The sequence below is a fragment of the Phyllopteryx taeniolatus genome, chromosome 13 (genome assembly GCF_024500385.1).
Source record: "Phyllopteryx taeniolatus isolate TA_2022b chromosome 13, UOR_Ptae_1.2, whole genome shotgun sequence".
Lineage (NCBI taxonomy): Eukaryota > Metazoa > Chordata > Actinopteri > Syngnathiformes > Syngnathidae > Phyllopteryx > Phyllopteryx taeniolatus.
In genome coordinates, this window is record NC_084514.1 from 16,098,856 (window position 1) to 16,115,925 (window position 17,070).

The following is a 17,070-nucleotide window of genomic DNA, read 5'->3' on the forward strand; positions in this document are numbered from 1 at the left end:
AAAAATTAATCTGAGATAGAAATTCAGAATTCCAGCTTTTATTTCATGGTATTTACATCTAGATGTGTTAAACAACTCAGGACAGAGCACCTTTTGTTTGAACTCACCCACTTTTCAAGTGAGCAAAAGTATTGGAACATGTGACTGATGGGTGTTTCTAGTTGCTCAGGAGTTGCCTTTTTTGATTGATTACTTAAACAGATCGTGCTTATTTTTGGCCTTGGGTTTCACCTGTGAAAACTGCATTTGCTGTTAAGCAAACATGAAGACCATAAAGCTGTCTATGGGAGAAAAGAAAACCATTTTGAAACAGAGAGAAGAGGGAAAATCGATCAGAGCTATTGCACAAACACTGGGCATAGACAATACAACAATTGTGAATGCACTGAAAACGAAAGAAACTACTGGTGTAGTGAGCAACAGACATCGAACAGGTTGGCCAAGGGTATCAACAGCTGGCGACTCCATCGTTCTGCTGGGGGACTTCAGTGCTCACATGGGCAATGACAATGAGACCCTGAAGGACGTGATTGGGAGGAATGTTTCCCCCGATCAGAACCCGAGCGGTGTTCTGTTATTGGACTTCTGTGCTCGTCACAGATTGTCCATAACGAACACCATGTTCAAGCATAAGGGTGTCCACACGTGCACTTGGCACCAGTACACACCTTAGGTCGCAGTTCGATGATCGACTTTGTGGTCGTGTCATCGGACTTGCGGGCGCATGTCTTGGACACTCGGGTAAAGAGAGGGGCGGAGCTGTCAACTGATCACCACCTGGTGGTGAGTTGGCTCCGATGGTGGGGAAAGATGCCGGTCTGACGTGGCAGGCCCAAACGTATTGTGAGGGTCTGCTGGGAACGTCTGGCGGAATCCCCTGTCAGAAGGAGTTTCGACTCCCACCTCCGACAGAACTTTGCTCATGTTCCGGGGGAGGCGGGGGACATCGAGTCCGAGTAGACCATGTTCCGCGCCTCCATTGCTGAGGCGGCCGACCGGAGCTGTGGCCGTAAGGTGGTCGGTGCCTGTCGTGGCGGCAATCTCCGAACCCGTTGGTGGACACCAATGGTGAGGGATGCTGTCAAGCTGAAGAAGGAGTCCTATCGGGCCTTTTTGGCCTGTGGGACTCCTGAGGCAGCTGATGGGTACCGGCTGGCCAAACGGAATGCAGCTTTGGTGGTCGCTGAAGCAGCAACTCAGGCAGAGTTCCTCAAGGCTCTGGATGTTGTAGGGCTGTCCTGGTTGACACGCATCTGCAACATCGCGTGGACATCGCGGACAGTGCCTCTGGATTGGCAGACTGGGGTGATGGTCCCCCTTTTTAAGAAGGGGGACCGGAGGTGTGTTCCAACTACAGGGGGCTCACACTCCTCAGCCTCCCTGTTAAGGTCTATTCAGGGGTGCTGGAGAGGAGGGTCCGTCGGGAAGTTGAATCCCAGATTCAGGAGGAGCAGTGTGGTTTTCGTCCTGGTTGTGGAACAGTGGACCAGCTCTACACCCTTGGCAGGGTCCTCGAGAGTGCATGGGAGTTCACCCAACCAGTCTACATGTGTTTTGTGGACTTGGAGAAGGCGTTCGACCGTGTCCCTCGGGTGATCCTGTGGGGGGTGCTTCGGGAGTATGGGGTACCGAACCCCCTGATACGGGCTGTTCGGTCCCTGTACGACCGGAGTCAGAGTTTGGTCCGCATATCCGGCAGTAAGTCGGACTCGTTTCCGGTGAGGGTTGGACTTCGCCAAGCCTGCCCTTTGTCAACGATTCTGTTCATAACTTTTATGGACAGAATTTCTAGGCGCAGCCGAGGCGTAGAGGGGTTCCGGTTTGGTGGCCTCAGTATTGCATCTCTGCTTTTTGCAGATGATGTGGTTCTGTTGGCTTCATCAAGCCGTGACCTCCAACTCTCATTGGAGCAGTTCGCAGCCGAGTGTGAAGCGGCTGGTATGAGAATCAGCACCTCCAAATCTGAGACCATGGTCCTCAGTCGGAAAAGGGTGGCGTGCCCTCTCCAGGTCGGGGATGAGATCCTGCCCCAAGTGGAGGAGTTCACGTATCTTGGGGTCTTGTTCACGAGTGAGGAAAGAATGGAACAGGAGATCGACAGGCGGATCGGTGCAGCGTCTGCAGTGATGCGGACTTTGTATTGGTCCGTTGTGGCGAAGAAGGAGCTAAGCCAAAAGGTGAAGCTCTCAATTTACTGGTTGATCTACGTTCCTACCCTCATCTATGGTCACCAGCTGTGGGCCGAAAGAACAAGATCCCGGATACAAGCGGCCGAAATGAGTTTCCTCTGCAGGGTATGCGGGCTCTCCCTTAGAAATAGGGTGAGAAGCTCGGTCATCTGGGCGGAGCTCAGAGTAGAGCTGCTGCTCCACTGCATTGAGAGGAGCCAGATAAGGTGGCTGGGGCATTTGATTAGGATGCCTCCTGGACGCCTGCCTCCCTGGTGAGGTGTTCCAGGCCTGTCCCACCGGGAGGTGACCCCGGGGATGACCCAGGACACGCTGGAGAGACTATGTCTCCCGGCTGGGAGACATAAAACTACTGCTAAAGCTACTGCCCCCGCGATCCGACCTCGGATAAGCAGAAGAAAATGGAAGGATGGATGGCTGGATCGTAGGCGGTCTTCCATTAGGGAACCAGATGTTCTCAAGACATGCATGTAAATGCTTATATGCAGGAAGTCAATTTGGGCCTTAATCTCTGTGTTGTGTTTGTTCTTCACTAATAGGAAAAACACTGTAATTGACCAGACCTTTGGGGTTTTATGTCTGCCGTGTTTCATAATGAGTGATAATTAATCCACCATCATTTCCAGAGCTTTGAGTCCATGAATTCACTTTTTTTGCGTGTGCATTACCCTGCTTGTCTGTTTGTTTCATTTAGCAGGACACACTCTCTTTCAAACATACACGCATATAATCTCTACATAAGGGTTAATCCCTCATAAATCATTTCCTCTATCTCTCTGTGACACAAACAGTCCTACAAACGCAACACACACACCAACAGATAAATAGTTCCTTGATTAAATTCACCCGGTGCATTAAAAGCAGAGAAGCTGGTTGAGACACACAAGGCTACCATATCTTTTTTGGCAGCAATGCCTGCAAATTTTCTTTGCTCAGAGACGACTGAGTTTAAGGTATATGAGGATGGCTTTAATGAGTAATCCATTATCAAAAACAACCTGAACACCTTTGTGACTTCAAGATAAGGACCATGTAATATTTAATCTAAAAGACATGTAATATGTAATCTAAAAGACTTCACTCGTCGATGCCACTCCATTTCAGTTTTCCACATTTTCCATGGGGTCTTGATGCAAGAATCTTGAACCTGTAAGAGTTGCTAAAATTTTATTTAAAATGCGGATGTTTTTCCAGTTTGATGCACAAGGACAAGGATGCAAATCTGTTATTTGTGTGTTCAGTCTTGGAAAACACAATCAGTTACAGGATGCTAATTGACCTCTGATCTGTTTGGATTACAAAACAGTTTTTTTTTTCCTATCAGTGAACAATAGAAATAAAAAATATTCTGTCCCTGCCATCATAAAACATTATTAACGGTACTGGCAATGTTTCAATGAACAGTTTTTAACATTCTTAACTCTCATACATGTGTAAGAAGAAGCACACATCTAATCTGTTTGCAAGAAGCTATGCCACGGTATAAATCTGCACACAGACGATGCAATGACCCGCTTCATTGGATTCTGTTAAAAAAAATGGGTGAAAAAGAGGCCAGCTGTATTATGTACCTGATGAGTCAATTTTGTGGAAATTCTGTGTGAAAGAATACTGCTTTAAATTTAAGATGGTAAATATTATCCACTCCTCCTTTTTAGGCTCATCCTTCTTTTGGTGTACATATATCCAATTCCAAAGAAAAAGCAAAATACAGAAATTGTACAAGGGGGTTCCTCTATAAAAATAAAAGAAGAAAACCTTGATTTCTGTTAACTTCTTGGTGGCATAACATCTGGTCTACTGCAGTGGATTCAGAGCAACAGAAAATACTGCTCTGTGATTTAAGATCATTTGCAATGTCATTCATTCATTCATGTTGAGGCAGCATGCAGGTTAGCAGTTCTGCCCCCCAGTCGAGAGGTTCTGGGTTTGAATCTTGTGGAGTTGTTGTATTGTGTTATCCCTGTGCTTAGAGTTAATTTTCTCAGTCCAGTTGCTCACTCACTGGCAGTCCAGTTGCTCACTCACTGGCACTCATTCATGTCTATGTACACCACACACACACACACAACTGCCACCTGCTGTGTCTGAGAAGGAGTGTCAGACTATCCGTTTGCACACTTTACTGACTCACAGAACTGGAGGTATTCATGATGTCATTACTGGCCTGGGGTCAGCCTCGTGTGTGCTGTTTTGAGGCCTAGCCATGTGCTGATGTCACAGGGCTAATCCTCAGCTTGTTTCATTGTGCGTGTGTGAGTTTTACTCCCATCCTGCCTCTGTGGTGGCCTTGTTCACGCCTCCCTTGACTTTACACAGGCCCCCTTGTTTGTGTTTTGTGGTTTCCTACTTACCAGCATTATAACAACGCACACATGCATGTATATGTGCACAGCAAGTGTTGAGTTAACAGGAGTGATGCACTGGCTAAACATGTACGTTGTTAGTTGGAACCATGGGCAAGGAAATGTGTTACACTGCCCATAAAACATCTGACTTCTCTGGCATAGCTTGGTAATGACGGTCCTATCTGTTCTGATTTGCACACCACTATTGTGACCATTAGAGGGCGGTTGGGGTTCAACTACCGTATTTTTGGGACCATAAGGTGCAGCGTATTAAAAGGCGCAGTCTCAGTTACGGGGTCTATTTCTGTATTTAACACATACACATATTATTGGGCGCAGGCATGGTAAAACATACGCTAGCTCAAAACATACGGTAGCATGCGTGCACGCTAAAACATACGCTAGCATGCATGCTAGTGTATGTTTTTAAAAAGGCAGCGGGAGCAAAACTGAGTTCGGTTGTACTTATCGAAGTATTTAACAATGTACTCACGTTATTTTTTGATCAATCCTCATCCACAAATCCATCAAAGTCCTCATCTTCTGTATCCGAAATGAACAGCTCGGCAAGTTCTCCATCAAACATGCCGGGTTCCCTCTCGTCATTGTCGGAGTCAGTCTCGTTGCCGCGGGGCTGTTCAGCAATGATGCCGGCGTTTTTCCTGCTTCCTCCACTTGTGAACCATGGATTCGTTGATCTTGAATTCTCTCGCGGCTGCTCGATTCCCATGTTCCTCCGCGTAACTGATAGCTTGCAGTTTAAACTGTGCTTCGTAAGCGTGTCTCTTCGTAGGTGCTATTTTCGGGGGTCCTTAGCCAAAGCGATGTTGTTTTGCACAGTGCTTATACCTACTGGGGGCGTGTCGTGAGCGTCCTCTTTCACGCGCACCCTTCCCCCTTTAACGTCCGCATGCTGTCCTCAGTCACGTCCGCCTTTCCTATATATAAGCAGCGTGTCGGCAGGAAATGCTCCCAGTCAGTCAAGCTCATCAAAGTCACACAACAACATTTACAGATTTTGGAACTCGGTTTATTATCAGGCGCCACGTCCATTTTGGAGAAAATATAAGACTTTTAAGTGTGCCTTATGGTCGTGAAAATACGGTATGTTGCCAAAGTGACTGCATTTTTAACAGCATGCTTGTATACTTGCTTGTGTCCTGTTTAATTTGATGATGCAAGAGGTATTCAGTCTATCTAATAGCGTTTGCGTGATGTTTCATAGTTACGTGTCAGACAAGGGCTTGAGCTCACATTGCTGGAATGATAATAGCAGCTTTCCCCAATCCAGGGGCCGCATGGTGGGGGGAGTAGGGGCGAACCTCCCCTCACCGACCCTCCTCCTCTTCCTCGACACTTACCCTCATTCTCTCAGCACATGGATGCTGGAGTCCCCATGATGCTTTCCAGATGCTGTAGTCCAGTGAGCGCATAGACAAAACCTACCTTTCCTCTTTGGATCACTGGAGCTCTCCCCCAGACCTTCTTGCACAGACCCACTTGATCTCTGCTGCAGTACAATGTCTCATTAAAGAGACACTTCCTTGGCCCGGGAGACTTTCTGGCTATGATCATATAAAACAACGGCTTTCTCTGGGGATGCTTGGCCTCCAAACCCGAAAAAGAATTATGCTCACATTTACAACAATTGCATGTCTTCTCCTATACGGTCCATGTTTGTGTACTCTGTTGTGCGTGCTGCCCTGTGTGTGACATCCGTAACTGCGCAAATTGTGTGCGTCTGAGTGAGTGAGATATATTCTATGTTCCACACTGCTTGATTAGCCATTAACCAGTGACCATTTTCTGATTTCCCACTGTAAGGAGAAACTCTTGGTATCTTTGTCTAAGTCCAAACCCTGCAAAGCAATCAGGCATAGACCGTTAGAGGCCAGGCCACTGCCAGGCCCAATGCAGGCTGTATAATGACCTCCGGCAACGGAATTACCCTGTCACACTTGCTGTCCAGGCTGCTGTCTCATGCATGTTCACCCTCCCTACCGTCATGGCGATGGTTAGAGAGATGAGAGCATGCAGCATGGTTGTGAAAGCAAACATACAGTAAACGGTGACAGTGTTGCCATGAAATGAAATAAACAAACTCCTTAACTGGCCAGTAACTTTGTGCCAGTCTAAAATTTGTTGAGAGTAGATAAGATGGACAAATAGTATACAAGGGTATTGGAAAAATAAGCGCATATTACTGTATACTGTATTGCTTATCACACGTGACAATAAACTTCATTAACCTGTTGTCTCTCTTATGGGCGACCTTTTTGAGAGTGTTTGTGTGTGTGTGTGTGTGTGTGTGTTCCTTCTACAGGGCTCCCTGTCCAATGAACGTGACTATGAGAGTGTGGTGATGATGAGGATGAGACAGGCAGCTGAGCGACAGCGGCTCATTGAACAGATACAGAAGGAGGATGATGAAGAAGAAGCTATGTCTTAGCGCCAGAGGACCCGGCTCAGCACCCGCCCGCAGCCAATAAACAGAACACCTGTTTTAAGGTTTAATTTTTCAACGTGTTGTTTTGTGTTGAATCAGCCAAATAAATCATCAATGACCACATAAAGTCTGTGGTTTTCATTTGCATGCTGTGTTTCTCCTCTAGCGAAGAGAGGGCGCTGGTAGGATTCAGGGTTATGTGGTCTCAGAGATTACAGGACGCAAGTATGGATTGTGCTGCATAAAGTCTTAGGTACAGTAATTATTGTATGGATGCATGGATATCAGTGTTTGCATAAGGTGGACTACATCACTGCAACGTTTTAGTCTGGTTCAGGCAAAACTAACAATCTAATTAAGTTGGCTGGCCTAAGATGCTTCATTTCGCAAGCTTCCATGCTTTCCTCCTGATGTTGAAAAATTTTGAGTCAAAAATGAACGATACATTCTCTTGCACCATTGTTAAGGTTGCATTAGTTAAATTATTTAACGCCCATTAAATCCAGTTGCAATTTAGTCATTGTTGAAACCTCAATGTATTCAAATAGGTATGATTTTTCTGGCAAAGGGAGACAACTCTTCAATGTAGCCAACATCCTTCATCAGTGTCATGCCCATACACTTGTCCAGTAACTCAGTGAAAGCAGCTGAGACGTGTAGCGATCCAAACCACAGTCCGTGACTGTTTGGATTTCATTTCTCCCCCACGAACCAACCCTCAAGCCAACTTTAGTACGTTATAGGTAGAACTTGAGAACGTCTCGTGATAAAATACACACGCAAGAGGCCATCCATCATTGCTTTACATAATTATTCATGTATTTGAAAACTTTACTTTTAAAACAGTGGGGAGCATTTGGGACTAACACTAGACAACATGATGTTGTTTATTTTGCTTGGGTATCTTTTTTGAGGAAGACATGACTAAATATAAGAAGCAATTGGCAAGGTGTTCTTTGCTTTCAAGCAGCCACTGCAAACGTCACCCCTTCACAATCTTCATGAGATACAATACGAGAGTTTTATTGACAACTCAGTCTTGACTGACATGCTCAGATAGCAAAAGAATACATAAATTATTAGTGACGTAAGCAAGCTCTATCTGCACCTGCAGCTGTGCCTGCACGCAACAAGAACTGCTTTTTTTTTTTTATATAATTGTGAGAAGCCAAAATTGAAATCAAGATTAACATTTTATTAATTGCCAAGCCAGTATGTTAAAAGTGTAAACAGTTTCATTCGAATCGCAAGCTGTTGTAAAGCCGGTCTGCATTTAATTCATTCAATTAATCATGGAAACCGACGTCTCACTCTCTCGGCAATGAATCAATATTAACTTTCCATTTCTGTATTTTTAATAAACACACACAATATACATTAGAAATGTATTTGAAGAATGAATACAGGCCTACATCAGCGACTTCTGGGTGAATAGGTTGTCAGCTTGTCTGGAGACGTGTCTGAGACGTCTTCCTGGTGCAATATTTTTAATATTTCCCAGGTCTTGGAGTCTCCGCGACTGATCGGTCTCACCATTCTTGGCGACTTCTACACCAGTGAGGTAGGCACCTTAATCCAAGGATTCACTTCCCTTTTCATTCTGTCCAGTGAATTATCACTAAAAATGTAGTTATTATATATTATAGTTAAAAATGTGTTATTATCAATAACATTTGTTCTAGCAGACTCATTGTTTATTCTTATGATTTAAATGAAGATCAGACCACATTTTATGACCTAATTTATAGAAATGTAATAAATTCCAAAGGTTTTTTTCCTTCCCACTCTAAATCAATTTTTAAAAAGCTTTACTTTAAAGAGTCTTTAAATAATTTGTAACTTCCTCATGAGTACACATCCATTTTTTTTTTTTTTTTTACCGCTTATTCTCAATAGGGTCGCGGGCTGCTGGAGCCTATCCCAGCTATCTACGGGCGGGAGGCGGGATACACCCTAAACCGTTCGCCAGCCAATCGCAGGGCACATAGAAACAAACAACCATTCACACTCACATTCACACCTACGGGCAATCAATCAACCTACCACGCATGTTTTTTGGGATGTGGGAGGAAACCGGAGTGTCCGGAGAAAACCCACCCAGGTACGGGGAGAACATGGAAACACCACACAGCCGGGACACAAATTTTGAATTTTTTTCTGAAATTATGATGATGTAGCAATAGGGGTGAGCCCAGATTTGGTTTCATTTCATGTTCGAATTTTGGGGTGACCCAGGCAACAGCTTCATCTCAAAGTTTCAATTTGACACTTCTATCTTTTCTATCCATGAACAAGCTTGAAGTGCATTCCGCACTAAAATCAACATGCACTGTGTTCCTCTTACATGCACTCTAAAAGTGCTCTGTATTGTATCTTGCAGAGCTGGTATCACTTTCATCATCATCATCAATTTTTCATATTACAGTTTACCATTTGCAGGCATCTACTGGCCAAAACATTGGCTGCACCTGCACTTATGTGATGTAATACTGCACGTCTCATGTAGCTATATAAGTTAATATAAATATTAGAAACCCTTCCCAATATGATGCAGTGCACAGATTACAACCACAATAATTCAACTCTGTTATTCAAAACTTTCTGACACCGCTTTTGTGTGCCGGTGTCACTAAAGAAGTTGTCACTAATCTATATGCTCTCAAATAGTCATACAAGCGTCTTATTTTTTTCCCTGCATTTGAAGTTTTATGACGTAAGTGAGCCCATGTGGTGGCTTTTTCTGCTGACATTGCGTTATTTAGGAGCCACATGGGAGCTTCACAGCATCCAACCTCTGTGCCACTCCCACCTCTGCTGTGTGGCTTTGTTACACAATGTCCAGCTGTGGAACATGGTGGTGCGGTGGAAGACATCTGCTCTTCTCCTCCTGCAATATCCCTTTATCCCTTCATCTCATGGGTTTATTTATGTGTAGGCTTTTTTGAACAACAGAGAAAAATTCCACAAATACAAAAAAAAAATCTGTTCAAACGACAACAGAGGAAATGTAATTACAGGAAACCAATTTACTACCAGACCTGCTCTGAGCCCACAATGGCTTGCATGCGAACCAGGATGGTAGGATGGGCCTGTTGGTCTTCCCCCTTTGTAAACCATTACCAGCAGAACCTTCCACGCATCTCTGCTGAAGATGTCATGTCTGTAGACATATGAAAGTGTTTGCACAAATAGTACTATGACTAATAATAATCGTCACCATCATCATCATCATTACTTTGATTTATACAGGGGTCATCATCACCTTTCATTCAGTAAGCATGCGGTAATAATAATAAATAAAATAACCACCACGCAACTGGGACCCCAATCCTTGGAATCAGCTTCTTTGCTTTGCATCCTGTCTCCAACCCCTTCGAATTTTAATTTGTCATCTCAGTCAAAGTATGCTTCAAAGTTTGTGGAAACAGGGGGGAGGTCATTTTTGGGGCAAGGCATTGCTGGATGACTGGTGTGGAACAATTTGAGTGATTCAATGTTAACCCCAATAAACTGTCATCTCTTGTTTCTTCAAATTCTCTTCTCGATGCTTTGACAAAAAAATCCCACGCACTACAAAATCACATCACAACTGTCTGTGGGAAACTGTTGTAGCTGAAATACAGCACACCAGTGCTACTTTCTACCGTTTTTCCATTTTCAACTCCTGCAGCACTTGGAGATTAATCAGTTTTACCGAATAATTCAAGTTAATTTTTTTTTTTTCTTCAACGCGAGCCCCCGCTGACGTGCATTATACTACGAGAACAAAAAACGTGGACCAGGTGATACGTTGACGTTTGATGTTTACTTGTTTAATTTTTTAAAAATTATATTTGCACATGATCTGCAAAAAACATTTTCTCATTATTTCTATGGATGTTAGTGCAAGTTAATGCCATAGGAAAATACTGTTTCAAAGCTTGTTTGGTATTTAGGAGAATTGAAGCAAATCGCAGAAGGAAAAAACAAAACAAAAACTTGTTTTGAATGACGTCATTGTCATTTCCTTTTTCTCTTTTTTTTTTAACACCCGGCTCGAGTTCTGTAACAACATCCATCCATTTTCTTTGTCGCTTCTCCTCACCAGGGTCGCGGGCGTGCTGGAGCCTATCCCAGCTATCATCGGGCAGGAGGCGGGGTACACCCTGAACTGGTTGCCAGCCAATCGCAGGGCACATACAAACAAACAATCATTCACACTCACATTCACACCTACGGGCAACTTTAGAGTTGTCAATTAACCTACCATGCATGTTTTTGGGATGTGGGAGGAAACCGGAGTGCCCGGAGAAAACCCACGCAGGCACGGGGGAGAACATGCAAACTCCACACTGGCGGGACCGGGGATTGAACCCCAGTCCTCAGAACTGTGAGGCAGACGCTCTAACCAGTGGTTCACCGTGCCGCCTGTAACAATAGGTCTTTTTTTTTTTACCACATCTTAAATTAGCAATGTTTTGTATTCTCATTTTAGCTTAATGAGCAGAATACAAATCTCAGTATTTCTTTCTATAATACTAAGCCCATATTGCCCACTTCCAATAGTAATAAGTACCGGCATTTCATCATAAGCATTTGAGACTTGTGCAAAGCATTGCCAAGATTATTGTCAATTTAAACACATCAAGCACAGTGTTTCATATCAATGAATGAAATATTATTATTGTGTCATGCATACAAATGTACACCCAGCCCATAGGGGCTTTTAAAACAACAACAAAATCAATTAGTCAAGCACCAGGACCGAAGTGCCACAAAGTCATGTCTTTCTTGTCTTCTTTTTCAAGCTTTAAAAATGTTTGTCTTCTTTTTCAAGCTTTAAAAATAAAATCTGCATTTCGAAATAACATCAAAATCAAACAGCCACTTAATCTTTTCCTCATCTGATCGTGAGAAGATATCAGGGTTATGTTGGATATTATCATTAAACAGACACTCTTAGGTCATCATATCACATCACATGTTTCCATTGGAGGTTTGTATTTCAATACCCATAGACAGTAAAGTACCTGACACTCCCTAAATGTACATTTGGTCATCACATATTGATTAATGATAAAAAAAAAAAATCCAGCCTCGCTCCAGCTCATCCACGACCCGAAATAGGGACACGCGCACTTACAAGGCTGGCTGGATGGAATGATAGATAGATAATTTGGCAGCACTGAAAATTCCGCAGTAAAAAATAAAGGTCCTTAGCATGTTTCCATGTCTGCCTGTCTTATTGTCACTCTATCTCCTTGTGAAGGCACCACACCAGCGTCTGCCCCACCCCCGTCATCGTCAGCATGCGGTAGCCGATCTTCTCCAGCTTGTCCAACACCAGGCGAGGAGGCTCGTCCACTTGGTACTCTGAACTAAATGAGATAAACAGAGTTAATATTCCAGTACTGTCCGCAGATGTGGGTTCTCACTAAACTTTGTTCGGGGGTTTGAATCTTGTTAATTGTTCTGCAGTTTGTTCACTTCTCTCCACACCTTCATCCATTTCCCAGCAGCGTTTGGATCTTGTTGCCAATGACAACAACTCCCCAGTCTGTTTCCCATCACACTGACAAGCCTTATTCAAAACGTGCAAAGCAGCAGTGTTGCCTTTCTCACCACATATGAGGGCTTATACTTCCATGTGACTGTGTTCTGATGACACCATGGACATGTTTATTGCGCCATTAAAGTTAACACCATTTTGTACATATGGGAATTTGAAAACCACAAGACCTGCGAGCAGCATTAGGAACAAGCCATTACACTTTATTATCCCCAAGCTGGATGATGCATCACCCAAATATAATTACATCAGGATAGGATGTACGGTTAACGACGACTTCCTTTAATGTCAAACTATTACCTACTGCAGGTACCTTATTAAGTCTACCTGCAACCAATGGGGAAGCGCTCAATTCAGTACTCACAAATGATTTCCCAGCATGGTTGTTTTCCTTGCTCCCAAGTAATTCATGACAGCTGGATCAGAATGCTCATCTCCCACATTGGTTGGGCCGTTCTCCTGAAAGACAGCAATGAAGCACGTTTATTTGAGTTCTGCTTGCTGGTGTTGTGCAACTCAAGTTTAGTTTCACTTGCAGGTGTGCATACTAATCCCCAAACACATGTAAGTGGACCACCTATAAATAGATGATCCAATTCTCACAGCTAGGGAAGTGAATTAGACTGTGTGAGTTCAGCTGTACAGGCAACAATGGAAACTAGGGCAATATTCTTTTAGTCTTTTACCATTGAGATTTTTAAGATTTATTTTGTGTGTGAAAAGTGTATATCGCTGGAGCTGAAACCTACTATGTCCAAATTTGGTCAACATCTTTTTTTTTTTTTTTTTTACACATCTATACTATTGGTCAGCCCTGACACGGGTCTGTTATTTGTTACAAATTATTGACCACTCTAAAGAGTTGCAAAAGGCTTCCTCTCTTTGATGATGCAATGTTAATGGCTCAACAAATGGCTTCTTTTTTTTTGTTGTTTCCTGAAAAGTGATGTTTCTGGAGATGTAATTATTCTGCAGATACTGTATGTGATGCAAGTATACACCGGCCTGCCACAATACTATGACCAGAATCTAGAATCTTTGCGTTTAAGATATCCCATATTAGAGCCGTATCAAAAAAAATCAGCATTTACATAGATCATCGGTTCTCAAACTTTTTACTTAAACTTTTTTGTTCCTAAATAATTATTCAAATAAAATGTATTGCACACAAGTTAAATAAAAATGTACCTAAATAATAGTTTAGAAATAAACAGTTCTTGAATATGAAATGTACTTAGGCGGTGATTCTTTCACATGCAACGAGCAGGAGGCAGCGTACCACAAATGGTGCTTGTACTACACTGTGAGCATCAATGACAGAAAAAAAAAAGATCTTTTGTGACTTGTGGGACACTAACTTAACAATATGTTTAGTATTGTAGCTTGCAGTGGTGTGGAACTGTACTGCACCATAATGGAGCTCTAGCTAACGTAGGAGGTTATTAAAATATTACAAATGGCACATCACACAACCAAAAAATAATAAATAGCATACAAACTATATTGTTAACTGAATATCTTTGCAAAAGCAGATCTACACTTTCTATCTTCCTATGCAAAATTGATTTGAATGTACTATGGCCAAACATCTGTCTGCACTGCACATTTTCCCCCATTCATTTGTAGCATGCACAATGTTGCAATGGCCACTTAACAAAATAATAAATAAATAAATGACCTGCAGCTCCACCCTCACTAAACAAGTACAACACGAGACACGACAGCCAAACCCTGTATTTACGCACCAGTCGGATCTGCGTGCTGATCAGTATGTAAGGCATGTCTCCTCCGTAGATTCGCACGTCTCTTCCCTCGAATATTGACACCGAGGAGGTTCCTGAGGCGACAGTTCCCCTTTTGCATGTTGAGCTTCGACTGACAGCTATTTGCAGAATGCGGAAACACCCACCGCCATGGACCAATCACAGCGCGCCTCGATCTACTGACCGGATTATTAAACATAAATACCACTTTGGAGTTCTACAAAACGCAAACATGCATGTATTTCTCCGTTTTAGCTCGATTTACACCCACTTCGTTAGGTAAAAGGATATCATCTAATGATATCCAACGTATAGCCGTACTGAGAATCATGCCTTTCAAAACACAATACTAATCAGAATGGTCAGAGAGGCATACATTTTACAGTGTGTTTGTTGCAAATTATAGTGGTTGTTATATGGAGTTCTGAGGAGAAACTCATGTTCAATGGGAGTCCACGCACACACTTGTCACTATTTCAATGAAGTGGAAAAACAACAACAACACAGGCACAGGGCCTTACAGAAGCATCCATCCATCCATCCATTTTCTGAACCGTTTCTCCTCATGAGGGTCACGGTGGCGCCTATCTCAGCTAACTGGGCGAAAGGCGGCGTACACCCTGAACTGGTCGCCAGCTAATCGCACGGCACATATGGACAAACAACAACAACAACCATTCACACCCACGGGCAATTTAGAGTCTTCAATTAACCTTCCGTGCATGTTTTTGGGATGTGGGAGGAAACCGGAGTACCCGGAGAAAACCCACATGCAAACTCCACACAGGCGAGGCTGGATTTTAACCCGCGTTCTCAGAACTGTGAGGCAGATGTGGAAGATGAATGTATGAATTAATCTGTAACTTACCGCAAGCTGAAATTGAAGTTGAAGTTTGGGCACTGACAAAGCTATGCTGCATATTAAAGCTGTTGTTTTTCATAGCAGTGGTGGGCGGATCGATCCAAATATCGATAATATCTTTGCCAAGTCAGTATCGGTATCGGCTTGATACTAGTGTGGAAATATCGATACAGTAGTTTCCTTTTTTGGTCTAGTATGCACTGCTTCGGTTTTATCAAATAGGTAGCGCCAGACTCACTGTTTCGATGTTGTGCTGTCACATGACTTAGCAGCGCAAAGCAAACAAGCAAGCAAACTACCGGCTCGGGTCCGCCAGCCCACCAGCAATTCATTTGCGAAGTTAAACTGTCCATTTGTTACCTTAGCCAAGTCAAAAAAATAAATTATGTTAAGACCTTGATATAATACATTAACCCAATTGAAATGTTGATGGGGGGTTGTAGTCCGGTACCCATGCCGCTCCCTTTGGGACTGGTCGGGGCGCTTCGTTTGGGCTGGGGAATCGCCGCGGTTCCTGGGGAGTGGGTGGCGTCCCCCTGGTATGGTCCCCTGCTGGAGGGGCTCGCTGACTAACGACTGTCTAACTATTGTTCTGCTGTGGTTTGCAGCCCTATTCCCCTTGTCCGTTCTGTCCCTCTGTCTGTCCACTAAAACCCTTCTCTGTCCGGATGCATTTTCAATAAAAATCAGAATAATTAATAAATGATACTCCCTTACTCCTTAAACTCCCCTGTTGCACAGCAAAACTGTTCCACCACAAAAGGCATACAGATCCAGCATTCTGCAAGGCTATGCAGCTGAACAGGACAGGTTAATAAATACAAAAAAAAAAAATCCAGACAAGACAATGAACGGGGAAGAATTGTTTTGTTACTGTTCCACAGTTTTTTAAATTTATTTAAATAATACATATATTTTAGTGACTTATCTTAACCAATAAACTTTGTCCTAATTCTTTATTTAATAACAATTTAAAAAAAGAAAACCTCACAAAAATACTTAAAGGTCGTGAAAATCTATATTTAGCAATTCGATAATGCATCAACATTAATTATTGAAAGGTATCGGTATCGGTACCAGTGATACTGGCTCTGTATTTACTTGGTATCGGATTGATACCAAAATATGTAGTATCGCACACTACTATTTCATAGTCTGTAATGTAAACACGAGTTGTGCGCTGCTGTCACGACTCACTTTGATTGGCCCGCGAAGCCCAATAGAAGACTTTGTGTGCGAACGGGACTTTCTTGTGTCGTTTGATTGGTGAACTTGAGTCAAACATCACTGTGGTAATCATGGTGGATTGGAGCAACGGCGCCCGATGCGGAAGTCGAAAACAAAAAGTCTAAAAATAGATTGCGCACGCAATTATTGATAAATGAAACTAGCGAGCGGCATGTAGATCATTGCAACGAAGCAAAAGTACCGTTTCTTCTCAACATAAATACTCGAGTAAAAGTAAAAACTATGCTTCATTAAAACTACTCTGACAAGTACAATTTATCCAAAATGTTAACTGAGTAAATGTAACGGATTAAATGTAACGGTGTAAATATAACGTGTTCCTAGCCACCTCGTATATATAGAGCATGTACCTGTTGATTCAGTGCATTACATGACTGCAAATTATATAACCAACATAATAAACATCTAAAAAAAAAATGGTTGGTTAGATTCCATTCGATTGTGCAGCTGTTCCCAGTATTTAGTCCAAATTTCCACATACATTTCCATTCTGTTTAATAAAGACACTATAGCCTTATGCATTGCAAATTTCAATTCTGTTCAGACACATTTCCTTTTCGATGCAAAAAAAATATTTTCATCCTCTTAGGTAGTTATTTAAGGTAACCTATTTATTAGAAACATATCCCAGTATGGTACAATGCGGTTAAATACTGAAAATTACAA

The 17,070-nt window shown here is 42.8% G+C and overlaps 2 protein-coding genes across 5 annotated transcripts in view; one reads left to right on the forward strand and one right to left on the reverse strand.

Moving 5' to 3' along the window:
• dnajc17 (DnaJ (Hsp40) homolog, subfamily C, member 17) overlaps nt 1-7,110 on the forward strand; it is a 35,484-nt gene extending 28,374 nt beyond the window's left edge. For 2 of the 4 annotated variants that reach the window (XM_061795117.1, XM_061795118.1), the window contains exon 11: nt 6,861-7,110. In XM_061795117.1, coding sequence (XP_061651101.1) covers nt 6,861-6,986 — 126 coding nt within the window. In that variant the 3' untranslated portion in view covers nt 6,987-7,110. The remainder of the gene's footprint in view (nt 1-6,860) is intronic. The other 2 variants (XR_009791480.1, XM_061795122.1) reach the window with 2 other exon arrangements.
• Nucleotides 7,111-10,773: 3,663 nt separating this feature from the next.
• Nucleotides 10,774-14,433, reverse strand: gchfr (GTP cyclohydrolase I feedback regulator). Its single transcript, XM_061795819.1, has 3 exons — nt 14,277-14,433; nt 12,896-12,990; nt 10,774-12,340 (listed from the first exon to the last, which is right to left on the reverse strand). The coding sequence occupies exons 1-3, from the start codon at nt 14,310-14,312 to the stop codon at nt 12,211-12,213; spliced, it is 261 nt and encodes an 86-aa protein (XP_061651803.1). The 5' UTR covers nt 14,313-14,433; the 3' UTR covers nt 10,774-12,210.
• Nucleotides 14,434-17,070: the final 2,637 nt, after the last annotated feature.